The 24,815-nt window shown below is 46.7% G+C and overlaps 1 protein-coding gene across 2 annotated transcripts in view; it reads right to left on the bottom strand.

Moving 5' to 3' along the window:
• The window catches only part of ACAD10 (acyl-CoA dehydrogenase family member 10), a 121,011-nt gene that overhangs the window by 41,436 nt on the left and 54,760 nt on the right, over nucleotides 1–24,815 (bottom strand). For both annotated transcript variants that reach the window (XM_077292735.1, XM_077292741.1), the window contains exons 13-15: nucleotides 8,560–8,960; nucleotides 6,204–6,344; nucleotides 4,815–4,952 (exon numbers count right to left, since the gene is read on the bottom strand). In XM_077292735.1, the coding sequence (XP_077148850.1) occupies nucleotides 4,815–4,952; nucleotides 6,204–6,344; nucleotides 8,560–8,960 (680 nt within the window). The remainder of the gene's footprint in view (nucleotides 1–4,814; nucleotides 4,953–6,203; nucleotides 6,345–8,559; nucleotides 8,961–24,815) is intronic.

The raw sequence follows: 24,815 nt of genomic DNA, 5'->3' as shown, positions 1-24,815 counted from the left end.
TGGATGCAGCACCACTTTGTCCTGATGGAAGACAAATAAAGGTGAAAGGATAGGACAGCCAGCTCCTAGACGCACCTGATGGAGGTGATTGCCACTAGGAAGGCAACTTTACAGGAAATTCAGGAAAGAAAAATGTCCTGGATGGGCTCAAACAGGGGACCCTGGAGAGCGTTCAGTGCCAAGTTGAGGTCCCATGGGTCCACGGGAGGACGAAAGGGAGAAAGGAAAAGAGAGGTCTCTGAAAAAAGGATAGAAAGGACAGATACCTGACCCGTAAGGGAGCTGAGAGACAGACCAGATTCAAGACCTGACTGAAGAAAGGTCAGGAGGGAAGGGAGAGAGAAGAACACGGGGGCCGTCTGCCTTGTCAGCTTCTCACCAGCAAAAGAAGGCCTTTCAGATGTGAGGGTAGATGCAAGGGGAAAAAGAATGCTAGCTTTGATCATGGCCTGAATAACCTGGTCAGAGATGCCTGCATCTTTCAGGACAGCGGATTCAACAGCCATGCCATTAAATTGAGAAACTGTGAATTCTGGTGGAAGATAAGACCCTGGGAAGAGAGGTCTGGATGTTCTGAAAACTTCCACGGGACATATGTGATAAGGATGAGCACATCTGCGTACCAAGCTCTTCTGAGCCACTCGGAAGCCACGAGGATGACTGGTATTCTCTCTGAATTGATCTTCCTTATGAGCCTGGAAATCAGTGGCAGAGGTGGAAAAAGATATAGTAGGTGGAACTGCGATCACAGGAAAATTAGGGCATCGAAGCAGACCGTGTCAGGTGTGCCCCATCTTTGACAGCTCTGTCTGAAAACTGATGGGTTCAGGAACCACTCGCCTAAGAAAAGGCCATGGAGACTTAAGAAGTAGGCGGCCCAGTTGTCCACTCCGGAATGTAGGACTGCAGATATTGTACTTGCCCTCTGTTCAGCCCATGCCAGGATTCAAGAGACGTCTGACAAGAGGGATCTGCTTCGAGCATCACCCTGGTGATTGATACATGCGACGGCCATGGCATTGTCGAACTGAATGCGCACTGTGCAGTCCGCTAGGAGGTCCTACCAGTGTCAGAGAGAGGTAGATGGCCCTGAGCTCCTAGATAATGATGGGGAGCTCAGGGCCCTGGACTGTGAACTGGTGAAATACTGCCCTCAGCCGAGAACGCTGGCGTCTGCAGTCATGACCTGCCAATGTAGCGGGAAGAATGACCTCCTGCGGTGGACGAGGGAAGAGAAAGGCACCAGACAAGCAACAGTCTTACTTGTAGAGGAAGAAGGGTGGGGCGATCTAAGTAGGAGACCTTCTTGTCCCAACACGATAGAAAAGCAAGTTAAAAGTGGGGAGTGTGAAACTGCGAGACGGAAACCACTTCTTCCATAGTGGCTACCACCTGGCCCAGCACACTCATGCAGATCCAAAGCGAGCAGGGCGATAGGCACCTGTAAGAGCAAATCTCGAGAAGAAGAAAAACTAGACATTGGGCCGAGATCAGATGCAATTTCGCCTGTTTGATGAGCCAGCCAAGGCGAGACAGCAAGTTGAGGGTCAGATGAAGACTCTCGCAGCAATTCTGGTAGGAAGGAGCTTTAATCAAAAGCTTGTCCAGGTAGAGGATGACTAGAACTACTCTTTGACGGCGGCCCTGACCATTGTGAAGACCCTAGGGGCAGACGCTAAACTGAAGGGAGGTGCTTTGAACTGAAAGTGAGAATCCTGAACCGCAAAGCGAAGATGCCTTTGGTGAGATGCGCTTATTGCAATGTGGAGGTAGGCATCCTATATGTCCACTCAACAGAGGAATTCAGCGGATTCCATGGAGGCAATCACTGAGCGGAAGGACTCCATCCTGAAACAGCGGAGCCATACTCGCTTGTTCAGAAGTTTGACGTCTAACATAAAGCGGAAAGATCCATCCTTTTTTGGGACCGCAAGAAACCTGAGAAGCATTCCAGAGGTGGAATGGGAACAATGTCATCATATTGGAAGAGAGGTAATTGCCTGAAAGAAACCTGGAACTAGAGAGGGATCCCTTGGGTGTCGGGACTTGAAGAAGCGATAGCTGGGAAGATGAAAACTCTATTTTGTAACCGATGGAGAAACTATCTGACCCAGGTGTCATTGACTACGGAAAGCCACATGTTTCTGAATAGGAGGAGAAGAAGGCAGCCCAATTCCGGGGGGAAATCCCCAGATGGGAGCAACCAATTATGCAGAGGAAAATTTATTCGCTCTTGATCGAGTGTGCTTGCTATGATGGCCTCTTGGCCACCAGGACTGCTTCGGCTTGAAAGACAGTCTCCTCTTCTCCTGCTGTGCAAGGGAGCGGTCCCTGCGGTTGGATACTCCAGCAGACGAAAACTGGCAAAAGCAAAAGTGCAGGCTTAGTTTTCTGGCGGGTGGACACTTGGGTCTCTGCTGGGGGAGGAAGTTATTCTTCCCTCTAGTAGCGTTAGAGATGATGATCCAGTCAGGTTCTGAACAGGTGAAGACCCTGGAAGGGGAGATTGGTGACATTTTTGGAGGCCGCATCTGCATTCCAGGCCTTAAGTCATAGGACTCTGCGAATGGCCATGATGTTACTAGAAGGTAGTGCTGAGCTCCCGCAGCATCAAGAGAAGCTGTGAGAAGGTGTTTACCCACATGGTCAATTTGATCATCAAAACCAGCTAGTTCCTCAGATGGGGCCCCCGAAAGGATGCCCTAATGAAGGAGCTTAACCCAGCCGGAAACTGTTTTAGATACACAGGTGGAGGCAAAGGCAGTTCAGAGCGATGCTCCCGTGGCCTTGAAGGCCAACTTGGCCAGCGACTCAGTGTCTCTTGGAAAAGTCCTTAAATGAAGTGCCATCCAAAAGGAGTAGGATCATATTTGAGGAACTGGACAGTCGACAACGGTAAACTCCGCCCAAGGTTTGAGCAGGAATGGAGGAAAGGGAAACAAGTGTTCTTCTTTGAAAATTTTTTTTTTCTGGGTTCTCCCACTCCTGTGAGAAAATCTCATTAAACTCCTTATGATATGAGAATATCCAGAGAGGGTGTTTCACCTTCTTGAAGGATATAGTCGGCTCCGTAGTAGGGGAGTCCTGCTCATTGATCAGGGTCTAATTTATGGCAAGAATCAAACTGTCCATCAAGTCCCACAACTTGGACGCTTGATCAGAATCAAGGTCCAAGTCCAACTCAGATTGGACATGGGATCCCAGGGCAGCATGCAGCACAGGGGAGGAGGAGTGGGAGGCAGAGCCCATCCTGGAAGAATTGGAGGGCGAGGGAGACGCAAAAAAGAGGAATGAGACCACTTTTTGAATCACAGGCCCCATCTGCCATAATGGAGTTAATAAGAGGTCGATTACGGATCGTTCAGAGGAATGTTCTGAGCATAAGAATTTGCTGCTGTGTTAGGCAGGTGCTCAATGATGAAGACCAGGGTTGCTGACATGAAGACAATTGTTGACCTGGGGGCATTTTTTTCTTTCAGCAGGAACAGGTAAAGTGAAGAATTATAGGAGGGGATGGTGAGAGCGAGTCTCCCTAGAGACAAACATAAAGGGGCTACTAGTGGAGGTACTGCTGAAGAGTGATGGAGTCTGTGTGCCTTGATGACAGAACCTACTCGTTCCAGGAGAAGCGATCCTTGCGGTCAAGGCCCGTGACCGACTCTGGAACTTGAGCGGCGACATCTAGAGGTAGCGGGCAGCGAAAAGCGTGTCAAGTGGTCAATGGTAATGGAGAGAAATGGTGAAAATGAGCAGAGAAAGGAGTGGAGTCAGAAACAAAGCATGTGGAATGTGCGCCAGAATCCTGTCCATCCAAGTTGCAGACAGCTGATTGCCTGCCGGGTGAGGGGCGGAGCTGAACAAGAGAGTGCGGAGACGCCCGCATGATAGACCGGGGAGATGGAGGGCGTGGCCAAGGGCCTGCATTTGTACATCCGGCTGGTAGGAAAAACATCGGGAATGGAGCGACCTCCCTGATTTTGCCCTGATTTTACCCTGATTTTTTGACCATAGAGAGAGATGAGAGTGAGCCTGCTGTTGGCCAAAGACTTGAGCTCTGGAGCCCCTGGATAGATGACCTAGCGGGGAGGGATATTCTCAGGAGGGAAGGAGAACTTGTGTGGCACGGATCGCAACTCCTTCTTTACAGACTGGAAGATGATCTTCAGGAGCCCTGGTTTGAGGGGTCACTGGGATTGGTCTGTCTTCCCCCTGGCACCATCTCGCTATGGTGGACGACTGGATTGCAGTTGGATGGCAAAGACGGTCCTCTGGGCAGCCCTGGGACATTCTTGATGTTGTAGGGGAACATGGTTCTGCTGCTTAGACACGAGAGGGTATGATGCAGACCAGACCACACGGTTTTCTCGGTCTCTAGGTGGGAAATCAGAGTGAGCCATTACAGTCTGTACACCGTAGTCACAAGCCATATCTGAAAGAAAAAGGGAAAAGATTAATAACACAATAAGCCCCTAAGGTAGAGACGGGTCTGGGAGTAGACCAATGTCTGCAGCCTATTAATAATAGGTTCAACGGATTAGCTTCATGCCAGTTGGTGGGTATACTCTGCTAAGGAGGAGCTAACTTTTTGCCTATTGTCAGCCTCCTAGTGGTAGCACCATGATCTCCTATGTCCCCAATGAAGCGATAGAGAAATAACATTTTACATTGAGTATTTACACTTTTTTTTATATTTCTCACTTCTACGTAACATTTTGTACTGTGTAACTTAAATGGGAAATGCTTTATATTTCTGAAAAACATGCATAGTTTTCCGAAACTATCAAGCGCAATATTTGTTTAAGTGGTTCCCTTACCTGTGGTTCAGTCATTGCAAAACATGATCTGATCTCCCCTTCTAATAATGGCTTTAACCATCGCTCCTTCTGTTCTTCTGTTCCATAACGAACTAGCACCTCCATATTTCCAGTGTCTGGAGCCGAACAATTAAATACCTAAATATTATAACAGTAACAAGGTCATAAAAATAGTAAAACTACAGACTGCAAATTAATAAAATCTCAGTAAGTTTGAAATGTTTGTCTATAAAGCAGGGGTGGGCTATTTTCCCGAGGGGCCACATGAGAGACAGTGTTGTGGAGGGACGAACCAATAGGCTAAAATTAATTCTGCTCAATAGGAATATTAACATTAACTTAAATTATTTTATATTAATTTTAATTGTATGACTTAAAATTGAGCATGCTGACTCCCCTCTACATAAAGCATGCGACCCACGCAGCTTCCAATATACAGCATGCGCCCCACGTAGCCTCCTAGATACAGCATGTGCACAAGTAGCCCCTATATACAGTATGCATCTCAAGTAGCCCATATATACAGCATGTGCCCAATGTAGTCCCCTATATGTAGCATGTGCCCAATGTGGTCCCCTATATATAGCATGTGCCCAACGCAGCCCCTGTATATACAGCATGAGTCCCCACATAACTCCTTATATACAGCATGTGCCCCACATAGCCCCTTATACACAGCATGTGCCCCACATAGCCTCTTATATACAGCATGTGCCCCACATAACTCTCCTATGTATAGTATGAGCCCTACATAGCTTCCTATACACAGCATAGGCCTCACATAGCTTCTTATATACAGCATGAGCCCCCTATATACTGTATAAGCTCCCTATATACATACCAATATCCCATATACATGATAAAAAACTAAATACCACCATATATGTTCTTCCAGCACGGTCTCTGCTCTCTGCAGCGCAGAGCTGATGCGATGAAACGGTGCCATCACAACTGCTGGCTCACACGCTGATTGGTGGAAGATGTAGAAAGTGATACCATCCTCCACCAATGAATTCACCGCTGTCTGCATCCAGTAGATACAGAGAGCGGTAACGGCAGGCGGGGAGGGCACGGTGCAGCCCGTGGGCCACTGTTTCAGCCCTACGGCTGTCTTGGTTTACGGGCCAGACTGGAACAGCCAGAGTGCCGAATGGGGGCTCACTTTGCACAGGTCTGACTTAGAGGCTCTATTTGTGGCATTCACAAATAATAATACTACTAGTTTTCTAAGCAAGAATAATATATGAATATTAGTGAGGCTTTATTAATATAAGGCAATGACAACTGATATCACCAGTTCCATCAATTTGACAAAATACCAAAACTCGGCTCTGTAATTGACGGGAAAGTTAATTTAGCTTTATGTGGTTCTATACGCTGCATACAAACCTCTGGTGCATAAAGAGATGTCCCCATTAGCTCACAAAGATGAGCATATTCCATATTTGTCAGCCTGGCACCATACTTGCCCTCTGGGTCACTCTCTAACGGAAGAAATAGATTCCATAACCCTTGGGTCTTGGCTTTTTCCTGTAAATCAAAACGCATGACTAGTAACGTCATTCAATTAAACTTGCAAAATCGTTACCTTTTTATATGTAACCAGGCTTTGACGAAAGAAACCAGAAGAAAAAAAATGTGTGCCTTAAATAGGAGTCTAAAGAAGAAAAAAGGAGGGATAATTTAAACTAATAAACAAATGTAAAATGCTGCCTTAAGATGTCGTATAGAGTGTGATCCTCTAAACTAGACCACTGGTTTATTCACTTTACCTACCACTAATAATATAGAGGTGAAGTCTTAGGCCCAGAATCATGAAAGCTGGCGATTTGTATGCCAGGCTTAAGGAATTGAACGCTGGAGTAAGATGCCAGAAATGTACGCCAGCCTAGGACTGGATTTCATTTCTTTTGGAGTGTACACCACTTTTGTGCATTTTCTTCGGATCTGGGAAAAGGTCATTGTATAGGGACAAGGAGAAAGTGAGGTGCGACATCGCCTACTGTGAATGATGTGATATCTACTACTGTATATAAAGGTGTGAACTCACATTGTAATCCTGACTGTAATGGTAATCAAAAAGAAAAGAGATATAGTTTGTCGTCCTAATCCTTATGGTAATCAGTGATGTACATGAAATGGATCTCTAATAAACTTATGTTTCCACTAATAAATATGCAAAATTACCAAACCGAGTGCAAAATAAAACATGCTGCGTACTTCATCCACTACTTCAAAACATATATCCAGGAAAATATCAATTGCAATGTCCTAGTAGAGATGCAGTGTATGATTTCATCATGTAAAATACAATAATTCACAATCTCTCATACACAGCACAATAACCAGTGTGTGTCTTCAGCAATATCCATAAGTAAATGCACATTCAATAATACCTAAGGAAAAAAAAGATGCAATGATATGCCACAGGTGGTAGTATTTAGGGAAAGAGGGATGCAATGCAAAGATAGGAGGTCAAAGAATCAGTGCAGCCTCAATGATTTGTATCCTACCCTGCTGTGGCTCCATCCCGGTCAAGTGCTGTGGACTACTGTCCGTTCCTGCAGAGACTGCTGTCACGATAGTGGAAGGAACTCCGTTGCAGTGGGGGTCGAGAAAGACCGCCTAGAAAGTCTTCTGTTTCTTCAGAATTTTTAAAAAACTGTACTCTTATTTTTTTTGTTGGAACACTGTCTGCAACATGAGCAAAAGGTGCATGGAGTGAATCCATCTTGTTCCGGATTTTGCATGTTATTTGATTTAGTTATACCCTTATTTGTAGGGGCAATTTTACAACCCGAAGTTGATGCAAGTCTATAGACAAACTTAGGGCGTGTTGGTAGGAGATCCCCTATAATATTATCTTGCTGCATTGTCGGCCATTTTTTCCTTCTGCTGGGTAACCAGGGACGCCACCGGCCGGGGCTCCCCTGGATCTGCGCGGTCTTTCTTGACCCCCACTGCAACGGAGTTCCTTCCACTATCGTGACAGCAGTCTCTGCAGGAACGGACAGTAGTCCACAGCACTTGACCGGGAAGGAGCCACAGCAGGGTAGGATACAAATCGTTGAGGCTGCACTGATTCTTTGACCTGCATCTTTGCATTGCATCCCTCTTTCTCTAAATACTACCACCTGTGGCATATCATTGCATCCTTTTTTTTCCTTAGGTATTATTGAATGTGCATTTACCTATGGACATTGCTGAAGACGCACATTGGTTATTGTGCTGTGTATGAGAGATTGTGAATTATTGTATTTTACATGTTGAAATCATACACTGCATCTCTAATAGGACATTGCGATTGAGATTTTCATGGATATATGGTTTAAAGTAGTGGATGAAGTACGCAGCATGTTTATGTTGCACTTGGTTTGGTAATTTTGCATATTTATTAGTGGAAACATACCGTAAGTTCATTAGATATCCATTTCATGTACATCACTGATCACCATAAGGATTACTGCGACAAACTATATATTTTTTTTCTTATTGATTGACTGAATCCTTGGATTTCACACACAGAATCCTAAGTTTGCCTGCCGCTTTGCATCCTTTGTTTGTGCTTTTACTTTTTCGCTGAGGGCGCTAGTGTCCTCTTTTTCATTGTAATGGTAATCAGATGATTGCTGAACAGTGATCTGTGCAAGTGGATCCATAACAAGGTATTTTTCATGTAATCTCCAATGGTCATTTATACAGAATGACTTATTGTTTGCCCATTCAAGTTTTTGGGGGATCTTACCTTAAGGTCTTCAATCAGTTGGTGTGGTTTCCATCTTTCCTCAGAAAACTGATAATTTCTTAAGTGTTGCTCAGCGGGGTAAATATGAAGCTCCATAAATTCCTTTAGTTTACTGTACAGATTTTTGGCTTTTGTAGAAAGTCCTTCAGGACTGATGATCAGAACCCCTCTCTGATCTGAATGCAAATAGGCTCTAGGAATAAAGGCTCTGTTCTCAAAAGGTCTACTGTAGGGTTCCCGACACCAAGTACTGTATGATCTTTTTTGGGGATTTGTGGGCATGCCTCCAGATTCAGATTTGAACACCCGAAAACCTTCTTTCGTTGCAAAATCCCATGCTAAGTCTGCCAGGAAGTCTGCTATTTTACCACAGACTCCGGCATTTGCAGAGCTAGCTTGACCTACAAGAGCAGATGATAATATACCAGTTTTAAATAATTTACAATGACACAGTTTCCTAAATAAATTTTTCCAATGTGAATATAAAAAAATAATATTGATTTTAGAAAGTAATATTTTTTCTAGATTTCATGTATTCTTTAATACATTTATGACAAAAGAAAGTCCAAGACCAGGCAGCTAATATTTCAGGTTTGTAGGTGCAATTGACAAAGAACAATGCAAACCCTATGACGACTTTCTATAACTAATTCTGCCACTTAAAGGGAATCTGTCACTGGGTTTTTTGCCACTTAATCTGAGAGCAACATAATGTAGAGACTGAGACACTCATCCCAGTGATGTGTCACTTACTGAGCTGCTTACTGTAGTTTTCATCAGTTTAGCTTTCTTGAAATTTTTAAAATTAAAGGGGTAACAGGAAAATTATAAAGTGAGCATGGGAAAGTAGGGAAGGGAGTACTAAAGTAAACAAGGTAGGTTAACCCCTTCCCGACCCATGACGCCTATGCGGCGTCATGGAATGATCGCATCCCTGCAGATCGGGTGAAAGGGTTAATTCCTATTTTACCCGATCTGCAGGGAGAGGGGGAGTTGTACTTCAGCCTAGGGGGGGTGGCTTTGCCCCCACGTGGCTACGATCGCTCTGATTGGCTGTTGAAAGTGCAACAGCCAATCAGAGCAATTTGCAATATTTCACCTATGAAAATGGTGAAATATTGCAATCCAGCCATGGCCGATGCTGCAATAGCATCTGCCATGGCTGGAAATCATGTTCTGGCCCCCCCCACCGCCCCCGATCTCCTCCCCAGTCCTCCGTTCTGTCCGGTACCCCCCTCCGTCCCCCTGTTCGCTCCCCCGTGCTCCTGTCCGCTCCCCCGTGCTCCTGTCCGCTCCCCCCGTCCTCCGATCCCCCCCCCCCTGTGCTCCGATCCACCCCCCCACCACCCCCTCATACTTACCGATCCTCCCGAAGTTGGTCCGTCTTCTCCCTGGGCGCCGCCATCTTCCAAGATGGCGGGCGCATGCTCAGTGCGCCCGCCGAATCTGCAGGCTGGCAGATTCGTTACAAGTACATTTTGATCGCTGTGGTAGGTTCTACCACAGCGATCAAAATAAAAAAATAATAAATAAACCCCCCCCTTTATCACCCCCATAGGTAGGGACAATAATAAAATAAAGAAAATATTTTTTTTTCTTTTTCCACTAGGGTTAGGGTTAGAACTAGGGTTAGAACTAGGGGTAGGGTTAGGGGTAGGGTTACGGGTAGGGTTAGGGTTAGGGGTAGGGTTATGGCATGTGCGCACAGACCGGATCGGCCGCGGATCCGCAGCGGATCCGCAGTGGATCGGCCGCGGATCCGCAGCGGATCGGCCGCGGATCCGCAGCGGATCGGCAGCGGATCCGCAGCGGATCGGCAGCGGATCCGCAGCGGATCGGCAGCGGATTGTCAGCGGATTGGCCGCGGATCCGCAGCGGATTGGCCGCGGATTAGCCGCGGATCTGCAGCGGATTGTCAGCGGATTGGCCGCGGATCCGCAGCGGATTGGCCGCGGATCGGCAGCGGATTGGCCGCGGATCCGCAGCGGATTGGCCGCTGCGAATTCGAAGCAGTTTTCCATCAGGTTTACAGTACCATGTACACCTAAGGAAAACCAAATCCGCTGTGCCCATGGTGCGGAAAATTCCGTGCAGAAACGCTGCATTGTATTTTCCGCAGCATGTCAATTCTTTGTGCGGATTCCGCAGCGTTTTACACCTGTTCCTCAATAGGAATCCGCAGGTGAAATCCGCACAAAAAAACACTGGAAATCTGCTGTAAATCCGCAGGCAAAACGCAGTGCCTTTTACCTGCAGATTTTTCAAAAATCGTGCGGAAAAATCTCACACGAATCCGCAACGTGGGCACATAGCCTTAGGGTTAGGGTTGGAATTAGAGTTAGGGTTGGAATTAGGGCTAGGGTTTGAAATAGGGTTAAGATTAGGCTTGTGGTTAGGGTTACGGATAGGGTTAGGGGTGTGTTGGGGTTACAGTTGTGGTTAGGGTTGGGATTAGGGTTACGGTTGGGATTTGGGCTAGGATTAGGGTTGGAATTAGGGTTACGGTTGTGTTGCAGTTAGGGTTGTGGTTAGGGGTGTGTTGGGGTTAGGGTTGTGATTAGGGTTATGGCTACAGTTGGGATTAGGATTAGGGGTGTGTTGGGGTTAGTGTTGAAGTTAGAATTGAGGGGTTTCCACTGTTTAGGCACATCAGGGGTCTCCAAACGCAACATGGCGCCACCATTGATTCCAGCCAATCTTGGGTTCAAAAAGTCAAAGGGTGCTCCCGCCCTTCCAAGCCCCGACGTGCGCCCAAACAGTGGTTTACCCCCACATTTGGGGTACCAGCGTACTCAGGACAAACTGGGCAACAACTGTTGGGGTCCAATTTCTCCTGTTACCCTTGCAAAAATAAAAAATTACTTGCTAAAACATAATTTTTGAGGAAAGCACAATTATTTTTTATTTTCACGGCTCTGCGTTATAAACTTCTGTGAAGCACTTGGGGGTTGAAAGTGCTCACCACACATCTAGATAAGTTCCTTCGGGGGTCTAGTTTCCAAAATGGGGTCACTTGTGGGGTGTTTCTACTGTTTAGGCACATCAGGGGCTCTGCAAATGCAATGTGACGCCCGCAGACCATTCCATCAAAGTCTGCATTTCAAATGTCACTACTTCCCTTCCGAGCCCTGACGTGTGCCCAAACAGTGGTTTACCCCCACATATGGGGTATCAGCGTACTCACAACAAACTGGGCAACAAATATTGGGGTCCAAATTCTCCTGTTACCCTTGTGAAAATAAAAAATTGCTTGCTAAAACATCTTTTTTGAGGAAAGAAAAATGATTTTTTATTTTCACGGCTCTGCGTTGTAAACTTCTGTGAAGCACTTGGGGGTTGAACGTGCTCACCACACATCTAGATAAGTTCCTTGGGGGGTCTAGTTTCCAAAATGGGGTCACTTGTGGGGGGTTTCTACTGTTTAGGCATATCAGGGGCTCTGCAAACGTAACATGATGCCTGCAGACCAATCCATCAAAGTCTGCATTCCAAAACGTCACTACTTCCCTTCCGAGCCCCGGCATGTGCCCAAACAGTGGTTTACCCCCACATATGGGGTATCAGCGTACTCAGGAGAAACTGGACAACAACTTTTGGGGTCCAATTTCTCCTGTTACTCTTGCAAAAATAAAAAATTCTGGGCTAAAAAAATATTTTTGAGGAAAGGAAACACATTTAGTATTTTCACGGCTCTGCATTATAAACTTCTGTGAAGCACTTGGGGGTTCAAAGTGCTCACCACACATCTAGATAAGTTCCCTTGGGGGTCTAGTTTCCAAAATGGAGTCAATTGTGGGGAGTTCCTACTGTTTATGCACATCAGGGGCTCTGCAAACCCAACCTGACGTCCGCAGAGCATTCCATCAAAGTCTGCATTTCAAAACGTCACTACTTCCCTTCCGAACCCCGACGTGTACCAAAACAGTGGTTTACCCCCACATATGGGGTATCAGCGTACTCAGGAGAAACTGGACAACAACTTTTGGGGTCCAATTTCTCCTGTTACCCTTGGGAAAATAAAAAATTGTGGGCTAAAAAAATCATTTTTGAGAAAAGAAAAATTATTTTTTATTTTCATGGCTCTGCGTTATAAAATTCTGTGAAGCACTTGGGGGTTCAAAGTGCTCACCACACATCTAGATTAGTTCCTTGGGAGGTCTAGTTTCCAAAATGGGGTCACTTGTGCGGGAGCTCCAATGTTTAGGCACACAGGGGCTCTCCAAACGCGACATGGTGTCCGCTAATGATTGGAGCTAATTTTCCATTCAAAAAGCCAAATGGCGTGCCTTCCCTTCCGAGCCCTGCCGTGCGCCCAAACAGTGGTTTACCCCCACATATGGGGTATCATCGTACTCAGGACAAACTGGACAACAACATTTGGGGTCCAATTTCTCCTATTACCCTTGGGAAAATAAAAAATTCTGGGCTAAAAATCATTTTTGAGGAAAGAAAAATTATTTTTTTATTTTCACGGCTCTGCGTTATAAACTTCTGTGAAGCACCTGGGGGTTATAAGTGCTCACTATGCCTCTAGATGAGTTCCTTGGGGGGTCTAGTTTCCAAAATGGGGTCACTTGTGGAGGAGCTCCAATGTTTAGGCACACAGGGGCTTTCCAAACGCGACATGGTGTCCGCTAACGATGGAGATAATTTTTCATTCAAAAAGTCAAATGGCGCTCCTTCCCTTCCGAGCCTTACCATGTGCCCAAACAGTGGTTTACCCCCACATGTGAGGTATTGGTGTACTCAGGAGAAATTGCCCAACAAAATTTAGGATCCATTTTATCCTGTTGCCCATGTGAAAATGAAAAAATTGAGGCTAAAATAATTTTTTTGCGAAAAAAAAAGTACTTTTTCATTTTTACGGATCAATTTGTGAAGCACCTGGGGGTTTAAAGTGCTCACTATGCTTCTAGATAAGTTCCTTGGGGGGTCTAGTTTCCAAAATGTGGTCACTTGTGGGGGAGCTCCAATGTTTAGGCACACGGGGGCTCTCCAAACGCGACATGGTGTCCGCTAAAGATTGGAGCCAATTTTTCATTCAAAAAGTCAAATGGCGCTCCTTCCCTTCCGAGGCCTGCCGTGCGCCCAAACAGTGGTTTACCCCCACATATGAGGTATCAGCGTACTCAGGACAAATTGGACAACAACGTTCGTGGTCCAGTTTCTCCTTTTACCCTTGGGAAAATAAAAAATTGTTGCTAAAAGATCATTTTTGTGACTAAAAAGTTAAATGTTCATTTTTTACTTCCATGTTGCTTCTGCTGCTGTGAAACACCTGAAGGGTTAATAAACTTCTTGAATGTGGTTTTGAGCACCTTGAGGGGTGCAGTTTTTAGAATGGTGTCACTTTTGGGTATTTTCAGCCATATAGAACCCTCAAACTGACTTCAAATGTGAGGTGGTCCCTAAAAAAAATGGTTTTGTAAATTTTGTTGTAAAAATGAGAAATCACTGGTCAAATTTTAACCCTTAGAACTTCCTAGCAAAAAAAAAATTTGTTTCCAAAATTGTGCTGATGTAAAGTAGACATGTGGGAAATGTTATTTATTAACTATTTTGTGTCACATAACTCTCTGGTTTAACAGAATAAAAATTCAAAATGTGAAAATTGCGAAATTTTCAAAATTTTTGCCAAATTTCCGTTTTTTTCACAAATAAACTCAGAAATTATCCACCTAAATTTACCACTAACATGAAGCCCAATATGTCACGAAAAAACAATCTCAGAATCGCTAGGATCCGTTGAAGCGTTCCTGAGTTATTACCTCATAAAGGGACACTGGTCAGAATTGCAAAAAACGCCAAGGTCATGAAGGGGTTAAGAAAAGGATGAAAAAAAAAGGGTGGTAAAGGGGGGGAAGGTATGAAGAATAACAATAGGAAAAGACAAGAGTACAACAATAGGAAAAGACAAGAGTACAATGATAATACACGGCTTATACAGTTGAGGCGAAGGAGAAAACTATATAGCCAGCCACCAATTGTGCAAGTTCTCCCACTTAAGAAGATGAGAGAGGCCTGTAATTCACATCATAGGTAGACCACAACTATGAGAGTCAAAATGAGAAAACAAATCCAGAAAATCACCTTGCCTAAGGCTAGGTTCACATTTGCGGTCCGCAGCGTTTCGTACGCAACTGCAAACGCATGACAAAACGCATGCAAACACATGATAACGCTGCGTTTTTTTATCCACATCAACTTACGCATGACGGATTGAAAAATGCAACGTTTGCATGCGTTCGTGTTGTTTATGCGCATGTGTTTGTTATGAAAAAATTTTCAAGGAGAATTTAATTGACAATGGGCGTGGCTCGTGGGATTTCTGTATATAGACTCTTGTGCAAACACAAGCGAACGCATGTCCTTGCGTTCCCATAGACTGTAATGCGTTGTTTTGATGCACTCCTGCCACAAGCGTCCGCATGCATATGGCGGCGGAAATTTGACTCCCCAAAAATTCTAACATGGTGAGTCAGCCGTGCCCAGCTGCACACCGTGAAAATACGCATGCGTAAGCAAACGCATGCAACTGCGTCTACAACGTTAAAGATAGGAAATCAAGACGCATGTGGATGTATGCATCAGAAACATTGCGGACACAACTGCAAATGTGAAACCAGCCTGATTTGGCAAGATTTATTTTGCAAATTATGGTGAAAAATAAGTATTTGGTAATTAACAAAAGTTCATCTCAATATTTCGTTATACTGTATATCCTTTGTTGGCAATGACAAACGTTTTTTGTAAGTCTTCACAAGGTTGGCACACACTGTTGGTGGTATGTTGGCCCATTCCTCCATGCAGATCTCCTCTAGAGCAGTGATGTTTTCAGCCTGTCGCTGGGAAACACGGACTTTCAACTCCCTCCAAAGGTTTTCTTTGGGGTTGAGATCTGGAGACTGGCTAGGCCACTCCAGGACCTTCATATGCTTCTTACAAAGCCACTCCTTCTTGCCCTGGTAGTGTGCATGGGATCATTATCATGATGAAAGACCCATCCATGTTTCACCTTCAATGCCCTTGCTGATGGACGGAGGTTTTCACTCAAAATCTCACAATACATGGCCCCATTCATTCTTTCATGTACACGGATCAGTCGTCCTGGTCCCTTTGCAGAGAAACCCCAAAGCATGATGTTGCCACCCTCATTCTTCACAGTAGGTATGGTGTTCATTGGATGAACTCATCATTCTGTCTCCTCCAAACACGATGAGTTTTGTTTCCACCAAACATTTCTACTTTGGTTTCATCAGACCATATGACAATTTCCCAACACTCTTCTGGATAATCCAAATGTTCTCTAGCGAACTTCAGACAGGCCCGGTACATGTACTGGCTTAAGCAGGGGGACACGTCTGTTATGGACCTGGTGGTTAGGAGCACCCGGAATGACCTGATGGTTAAACTATAGGACAGGACAAGCTCTGGGAAGTGGGAGCTCTGCTGACCACAAACCCTAATCCTATCACACACACTAGAAATAGCCGTGGAGCGTACCTGCGTACCTAACTCTGCCTAGACGCCTCTTCACAGCCTAAGAGCTAACTACCCCTAAAGATAGGAAATAAAGCCTTACCTTGCCTCAGAGAAATTCCCCAAAGGAAAAGACAGCCCCCCACAAATATTGACTGTGAGTTAAGAGGAAAGTCACAAACACAGGAATGAAACAGGTTTCAGCAAAGGAGGCCAGTCTTCACTAAACAGACAGAGGATAGAAAAGGAATCTTTGCGGTCAGCACAAAAAACTACAAAAAACCACACAGAGTGTGCAAAAAGACCCCCGCACCGACTCACGGTGCGGAGGTGCCACTCTGCACCCCAGAGCTTCCAGCTAGCAAGGCAATATCATGATAGCAAGCTGGACTAGAACTTAACAAGTACTGAGAAATATATTCAGTACAAAATGAACAACAAATGAACTACAGGGACTTAGCTTCTGCTGGAGTAGACAGGTCATCAGAAAGATCCAAGAGAGATCTGAACCAGTACTAAGACATTGACAGCTGGCAAGAAGTAACGATCTGAGTGGAGTTAAATAGAGAAGCCAGCCTAGCAATAAACGAGGGCAGCTGAGGAAGGAATCTCAAGAACCAGCAGCTCCACTCACAGCCACCAGAGGGAGTCCACGGACAGAACCATTCATGACCACAGGAGGGAGTTCGAGAACGGAGTTCACAACACACGTCTGGCACTGCAGGATCTGAGTCCCTGGTGGCGTAGTGTGTTACTGATGGTAGCCTTTGTTATGGTGGTCCCAGCTCTATGCAGGTCATTCACTAGGTCACTAGGTCCCCCCGTGTGGTTCTGGGATTTTTGCTCACCGTTCTTGTGATCATTTTGACCCCACGGGGTGAAATCTTGCGTGGAGCCTCAGATCGAGGGAGATTATCAGTGGTCTTGTATGTCTTCCATTTTCTTATTATTGCTCCCACAGTTGATTTCATCACACCAAGCTGCTTGCCTATTGCAGATTCAGCCTTCCCAGCCTGGTGCAGGGCTACAATTTTGTTTCTGGTGTCCTTCGACATCTCTTTGGTCTTCACCATAGTGGCGTTTGGAGTGTGACTGTTTGAGGTTGTGGACAGGTGTCTTTTATACTGATAACAAGTTCAAACAGGTGCCATTACTACAGGTAATGAGTGGAGGACAGAGGAGCCTCTTAAAGAAGAAGTTACAGGTCTGTGAGAGCCAGAAATCTTGCATGTTTTTAGGTGACCAAATACTTATTCTCCACCATAATTTGCTAAATAAATCTTGCCAAATCAGACAAGGTGATTTTTCTGGATTTGTTTTCTCATTTTGACTCTCATAGTTGTGGTCTACCTATGATGTTAAAATACAGGCCTCTCTCATCTTTTTAAGTGGGAGAACGTGCACAATTGGTGGCTGACTAAACACTTTTTTTCCCCACTGTAAATAGCTTAGTTATCACATTATAGTATATCCCTAAAAAGGGAAAGAAAAATGTTAATATAAAGATGATTAGTACCCCTGTCAGGGTTGAGTTGAATAAGCTGACCTGGGGGTGGGGGGAAAGAAAGTTTGTTTGTTAATAATTCCAATAGACTTGGTTTGGTTCTTGCTGAGCCATCGTAGTCTGAACTAGAGTAGAGGTTAGGCAATTTTGATATTTGCAATCCACCTTTGAAAGTCAATTGTTATAGTCAGATTTGTAATTCAGAGATGGTCCTTATGTTACAGTAATATTTCCATTGATGGATTTATTAGGTATATATTAAAAATGAAAACTACACACAAACCAAAACCCAAACCGAAATCAAATAGGGTAACTCTCTGTTAGGAGTCGAGTTTCCTCTGCTGCACAGGGGGAATCTTGATCCGTGTCTGCTGCGGTCTCCCATTCTGCATCGGCCGCAGTGGAGCCTGCTCAGCGGAGACGTCGATCACAGCGTCTCACTAAGACTGATACTGTGCAAAGGGTTACTGCTGCCTCTCCAGGCTCTGCTATTGTACCCTGCACTGATCTGCGGCAAGCAGGCTTTTCTGGGACTAAGTCCTGCTTTGCACACACTGAGCATGCCCAGGGTAAGATCTCTCAGTGGAGATCAAGGGTCACATGCTCAGGTACTGCAGCCAAATCTATTGGTCCTTCTAGGAAGGTCCTGTAGGTGCGCAGGGTCTGTGGCAGCCTCTCATTGGTCCTTTTAGGAAGGTCCTGTACGTGCTGCAGCTATTTAAGGCTCGCATGGCCGCACGGCCATGCGCTAGTATCTTCCTAAGTTATGTGCTTTGCGCCAGTGTGGTCATGTGTTTGTATGTGTTCAGGGACCCGGCTGAAATAAGCCCCTAGAATGCTGGCACCTTCGGCGAGGAGATTGTGTTTGTGTGTATTCAGGGACCTGGCAGAAATAAGCCCCTAGAATGCTGGCACCTCCGGCGAGGAGTTTTGTGTGCATGCATGACCACTGACTGTTCTCATTTGGTTAGTTAGCCTGTGTCTCTGTGAAAGTCTAACAGGGCACAGAGCTTGGCTTTCTCGGCCGCTCTGTGAAGCTAACAGAGCTGGTTCATACCGCCATATAGTGCCGCCAATTACTTAGCAGCAGGTTCTTTCCTGCACGGTGGATCCCGGGTTGCGAACGCACCAATCCCATCTAATAAATATATTCAGTGCGTTCCGCCAACCCTAACACTCTCTATGTGATATAATGGTATCGTATGAATACAAACCTACCTATTAACAAGGGATGGGATCCCCCCTTTTCTAGTGTATCAGGGGCTGATATTCCCTCTATAAACATAGATAATTGCCTACCTTAACATGGAAGTTGACACCCTAAATGGTTAGTGACAGTGGCGCCCCGCTCCTCGATTACTGTCCCTCGGTAACCCTAGGTCACCTCAATTATATGGATGAGAATTCAGGGACGAGGCAATTGATCAAAAAGTGCTTAATAACACCCAAAATACCTATAGAGGAGTAATCCTCTAAAAAAAGACAAAAACGTTATATTGTGCAGATAAATAAGTACCTTCTATCTAGGGGTGAAATTCCCACAAAAAAGAAAAATTTGGCCTATGCTTTTCCTAGTTAATCTTATTTTTTTTTTGCCTACCTTGCCGAGGAGGATGGCATCCTAAATGGTTGGCGATAATATCGCCCCAACTCCTCCACGACTCTCCCAAGGTAGCCCTAAGTCAGCCTCATAAACATAGTGGAGAAGTCAAACATAGGTCATACTGGTAGGCATACATAAGGCTATTGATAGAAAGGTACTTTTCTTTGTGACGTCATTACTGTTGCCCAAATAATACCTCAATACATTTTCCCATATCCAGGGTGGAAGAATGGGATCTAGTATGAGAGAGATAAAGATTAATTGGGCAGATGAAGTAATCCTGTTCCTGGTAGAATTTTATATTTTTAACTGTTGTAAAATTTTCAGTCCTTGCTCCGAAGAGGATATAAAGATGATTCTGCAGCCTTGGAAGATTTGTAGTGTTGCTTCCGAAGTCCATTGGTATTTCATTCCAGCCTTCAGTAGTTCTCTTGTGATGCTTTGGAACTTCCTTCTGGTTTGAATGGTAGATTTAGATAGCATTCTTTTGTTTAACCCCTTCATGACCTTGGGACTTTCCGTTTTTCCGTGTTCGTTTTTCGCTCCCCTCCTTCCCAGAGCCATAACTTTTTTATGTTTCCGTCAATTTGGCCATGTGAGGGTGGCGCTCACAGCTGCCGGGGATCAGTAACCATAGAGGTCTCGAGGACCTCTATGGCTACTATTCTGAAGCATCGCCGACCTCCGATCATGTGACGGGGGTCGGCGATGCGCTCATTTCCGGCCGCCCGACCGGAAGCGGTAGTTAAATGCCGCTGTCTGCGTTTGACAGCGGCATTTAACTAGTTAATAGGCGCGGGCAGATCGCGATTCTGCCCGCGCCTATTACGGGCACGTCAGCTGTTCAAAACAGCTGACATGTCCCGGCTTTGATGGGGGCTCACCGCCGGAGCCCACATCAAAGCGGGGCTTCTGACCTCGGACGTACTATCCCGTCCGAGGTCAGAAAGGGGTTAAAGACCTATCATAAGGGGCAGGTACATTTTTTTAAGTCTCTTGTCATGGAGAACAGTTTATTTCTTACATAAAATTACTGGAAGGCAATAATAACGTCTCTTGGTATTTCTCCAGATAGATGTGAGGAGTTTAGGAATTCTTCTTGCTTTAACCACAATTATTTCTTTGGCCAATTCTGGGAGAATCTGAGCAGCCATTTTTGGGATATAGTTGTTCAGTTGGTAGGGCATCACTTTTTCGGATAGTCCCCTGATCTTTAAATTGTTCTTTTGTGAAAAATCTCTAAAACTAGTAATTAGATTTTGAAGTGTTCAGAGTTCTTTTTGAGAAAAGTTAAAAGATTCAGTCATATATTTTGATTAGAAGAAACGTCTGTCATCGTAGATTTGTTATTATCAATTCTAGTGTTGGTACTGATAATTTCTGAGGAAAATGTGTCTCGGTGGAACGTAAGGAACGGCGTCCGACAGGAAAGAGCAGCCAACTCCGAGACTCGTCTGATCGAGGTAATAGCGACGAGGAAGGTCACCTTCCATGAAAGCAGAGATAGAGGGATGTTCTGCAATGGCTCGAAGGGAGATTCCTGCAGGACCCCTAGGACCAGATTAAGGTCCCAAGCCTCTAGAGGCACTCTGTAGGGAGGCAACACGTGAGAGACTCCCTGAAAAAATGTTCTGACCTGAGGCTTGGAAGCGATTCTTTGTTGTAAAAGGACTGACAAGGCCGAGACCTGCCCTTTAAGACCGGATTGGAGGAAATCCAGGATGGTAGGGATGTTGAAAACCATCAGGGGGCGACCTCTGCTTCTGCACCAATCGAAGATCCTCCAGATCCGATGGTAGATGTGCGATGACACCGGCTTTCGGGCATTGATCAAGGTGGAAACTACTTCACGGGAGAAACCCGCTTGAGTCAGAACCCAGGATTCAACAGCCATGCCGTCAAACACAGGGCCCCTGAGTTCTGGTGGTAAATCGGGCCTTGAGAAAGTAGATCTGGGCGATCTGGTAGGCGTAAAGGAACGTCTGCGAGGAGCTTGACCAGCTCTGCATACCACACCCTGCGAGGCCAATCCGGAGCGATGAGAATCACCGGGACACCCTCTGCCTTGATCTTCCCGATTACTCTGGGAAGTAAGGGCAGGGGGGGAAACAGGTAAGGGAGGCGAAACTGACTCCAAGGAAGGACTAGTGCGTCCGCCCCGATTGCTCTGGGGTCCCGGGATCGGGCTACAAATTGAGGTACCTTGGCATTGAACCCAGAAGCCATCAAGTCTACATCCGGAGTACCCCAAAGAAGGCAAATCTGTTGGAATATGTCCTGATGGAGAGACCACTCTCCTGAGGCGAGACCGTGCCGGCTGAGGAAATCCACGGCCCAATTCTCCACTCCTGGAATGTGAATGGCCGATATGACCGAGAGGTTGTGCTCGGCCCTGCGAAAGATGTGCTCTACCTCGCGCATTGCAGCTCTGCTGCGGGTTCCCCCTTGATGGTTTATATAAGCCACAGCCGTGGCATTGTCCGACTGGATGGGGCGGCCTGCTAGGAGATGATGGAACCACTTTAGGGATTGCCGAATCGCACGTATCTCCAGGATATTGATGAGGAGACGAGACTCGTGACGAGTCCAAGTTCCCTGCGCGGTGTGATGGCGAAAAACCGCGCCCCAGCCTAGGAGGCTGGCGTCGGTAGTGACTACCAGCCAATGGACTGGGAGGAAAGACCTCTCTTGGAGTAGAAAGGATCGGAGCATCCACCATCGGAGTGACTGCTTGACCCGAGGAGAGAGAGGACACAGTCGGTCGAGGGAAAAGGGACTCCCGTCCCATGCGTCCAGCAGAGCATGCTGTAGGGGACGGAGATGCAGTTGCGCAAATGGAGTTGCCTCCATTGCGGCCACCAACTTCCCGAGAATCCTCATGCCGAAACGGATGGAACAGGGGGACGGCTGAAGAAGCTTCCAGACCCCCTGTTGAAGAGCAAGGACCTTGTCCTGAGGAAGAAGCACCAACCCTAGGGAGGTGTCCAGGGTCATGCCCAGAAAGGAGATCCGTTGAGCTGGAACAGGAGATGACTTTTTTAGGTTGATCAGCCAGCCCAACCGAGAAAGAGTATCCAAGGAAATGCGGACGCACTCCTCGCAGGCTCAGAAAGATGGGCCTTTGACCAGTAAGTCATCTAGGTAGGGAAGCACGACTAGACCCAGAGAATGCAGAATGGCCATGACAGCCGCCATGACCTTTGTGAAAACTCTGGGGGCAGTGGCAAGGCCGAAAAGCAAGGCCGTGAACTGAAAATGTTCTTCTACGACGGCAAAGCGAAGGAACCTTTGATGTGGTAGGAAGATTGGGATGTGGAGGTATGCATCCCGGATGTCGATGGATGCTAAGAATTCGCCATGTTCCATCGATGCAACGACGGAACGGAGAGATTCCATCCTGAAATGCCGGACTTTGACAAATCTGTTCAAGAGCTTTAGGTCCAGGATGGGCCTTACCGCTCCATCCTTTTTGGGGACCATAAACAGATTTGAATAAAAACCGCGGAACCTTTCGTCCTCTGGGACAGGGACGATCACTCCGTTTTGTAGGAGCGACTGAATGGCCTTGGAAAAAGCCCGAGAGGGCATTCCCACTTCAGGAGGGCGGGAAGTGAAAAACCGGGTTGGAGGGGGGAAGGAAAAATCTATTTTGTAACCGGAGGACACCAGATCCCTGACCCACTCGTCATGAACGACTGCAAGCCAGACATGACGAAACAAGAGAAGGCGTCCGCCTACCTTGCTGGTGTCGTCCGGAAGAGATTGCGAGTCATTTAGAGGAAGACGGTTGAAGTCTGGATCCCCTGGACCTAGACTGCGTGGAGCGGTCCCTCCAGGAATGGTTAGGCCTGTATGGAGCCTGAGGGCTTTTGTCTCTGCCGGCGCAGTGTCCCGAGCCAGGAGAATTGGCTGAGGAATGCCATGCGTAAGATCCACGAAAGGGCCGGAAACGAGCCTACGGCTGTCGTCGGAACAGTTGTCTGAACCTCTGCTGGAGAAGGGAAGTGCTTTTTCCCCCCGTAGTGTCTGAAATCAGTTTGTCCAGCTTTTCACCAAACAGACGGCCACTGATATATGGCAGAGACGTGAGGGACTTTTTAGAGACGGAGTCCGCTTGCCAATTCCTCAGGCATAGTGCTCTTCTAATCGCCACAGCGTTTGAAGCCGTAAGTGCAGAGCAGTTCGCCGTGTCCAGGGAAGCGTTTACTAAGTAATCGCCCACCAGGGAAATTTGATTTGCTAGCTCCGCTAAGTCAGAAGGAAGATCACTGCTTTGTAAGGCCTTGTGCAGGGAGTCTACCCAACAAGTCACGGCTTTGGCAACCCAGGTAGCCGCGTAGGAGAGAAAGAGTGCCGAGCCTGAAGCCTCGAAAGCTGAACGGGCGAGACTGTCAACTAGGCGGTCTGTGGGATCTTTGATAGAAGATCCGTCCGGCACAAATAGGACAGTTTTAGAGGACAAACGTGAGACAGGAGGATCCACAGGAAGGGATTCTGTCCATTGTTTACGGAGATCAGGAGAAAAAGGATATTTGGACTCCAGAGATCTCTGGCCCTGAAAGCGTTTGTCTGGACGCTCCCTATGCCGCTGGACTATGTCCTGGAACTCCGGGTGATTGGCAAACACCCTGTGAGTACATTTGGTCCTTTTAAAAGACACCGAATTATCCGTACTGGAGGTTGCCGGTTCCTCATCAACCTGAAGAGACTGGTTGACGGCCTCGATGAGACTATCTATAGTACTCTGATAACCTGGCGACTCCAGATCTAGAGGCCCATCAGATTCAGGATCAGAGTCCTGGTCTGAAGAGGTGCCTGGGGAGGGGCGTGGCCTAGCAGGAGATGTGAGAGGACGTGTGCCGGACCTCTCCCGCTGCCCGAACGGTGATACGGACATATTAGAGGCGCCGCCGAACGCCAATTACCGGTGGAGGAGCTCCTGAGTATCTGGGGAGCGGTGAGCACCAGCCGCACAGCGCGGAAGCCACAGAATGACGCGCAGGAGGCAGAAAGAAGTCGGGATGGCGGGCAGCACGCGCTCCCAAGATGGCGCCGACAGCGCTGTGGAGGAGGCGGCAAAAGCAAGCGCTGCCTATCAGAAGCGACTGGAGGTGATCGCCAGACTGGAGCAGTTTGCCAGGACAGAAGGTGCAGTACAGCTGATGCAGGGAGCCGGTGGAGAGGGGACAGGAGGAGCGGCGGACTAAGGGGAACAAGTGTGTGAGCAGGCTGGGGCACAGGCAGAGGGGAGGATGAGTGGATCCCCCATAACACCCATCAATGTACCAGTTATGAGAAGTGCCCCACTGACTGAGTTAGCTGAGCTGACCCCGGAATGTGCTGCTCAAATGGGGAATGTATGTGCTGATGGGACTGGGGAGCCGACCCTGAAAGATATCTTTTCTGCGGTATTGTTCTGTAAGACGGCTTTGACGACCCTAACTGTCCAGGTGGACGACCTGAAAGGGGAGGTTACCTCTTTTCGCTCAGCTATGCATAAGATGGAGGGGAGAGTTGAATTGTTGGAGGAACGTGTGGGAGGAGCGGAAGATCAGATTGCTGAACTGGTAAAAAGAGAGAAAAAATATGTCCAGCGCATAGCGGAGTTGGAGCTTAAAACTGATGATTTGCAGAATCGTTCGCGCAGGAACAACTTGAGAATTATTGGTG

The sequence above is a fragment of the Ranitomeya variabilis genome, chromosome 1 (genome assembly GCF_051348905.1).
Source record: "Ranitomeya variabilis isolate aRanVar5 chromosome 1, aRanVar5.hap1, whole genome shotgun sequence".
In the NCBI taxonomy this organism is placed as follows: Eukaryota; Metazoa; Chordata; class Amphibia; order Anura; family Dendrobatidae; genus Ranitomeya; species Ranitomeya variabilis.
The sequence above is the reverse complement of the archived record's forward strand: the minus strand, read 5'-3'. Positions and strand labels throughout refer to the sequence as shown.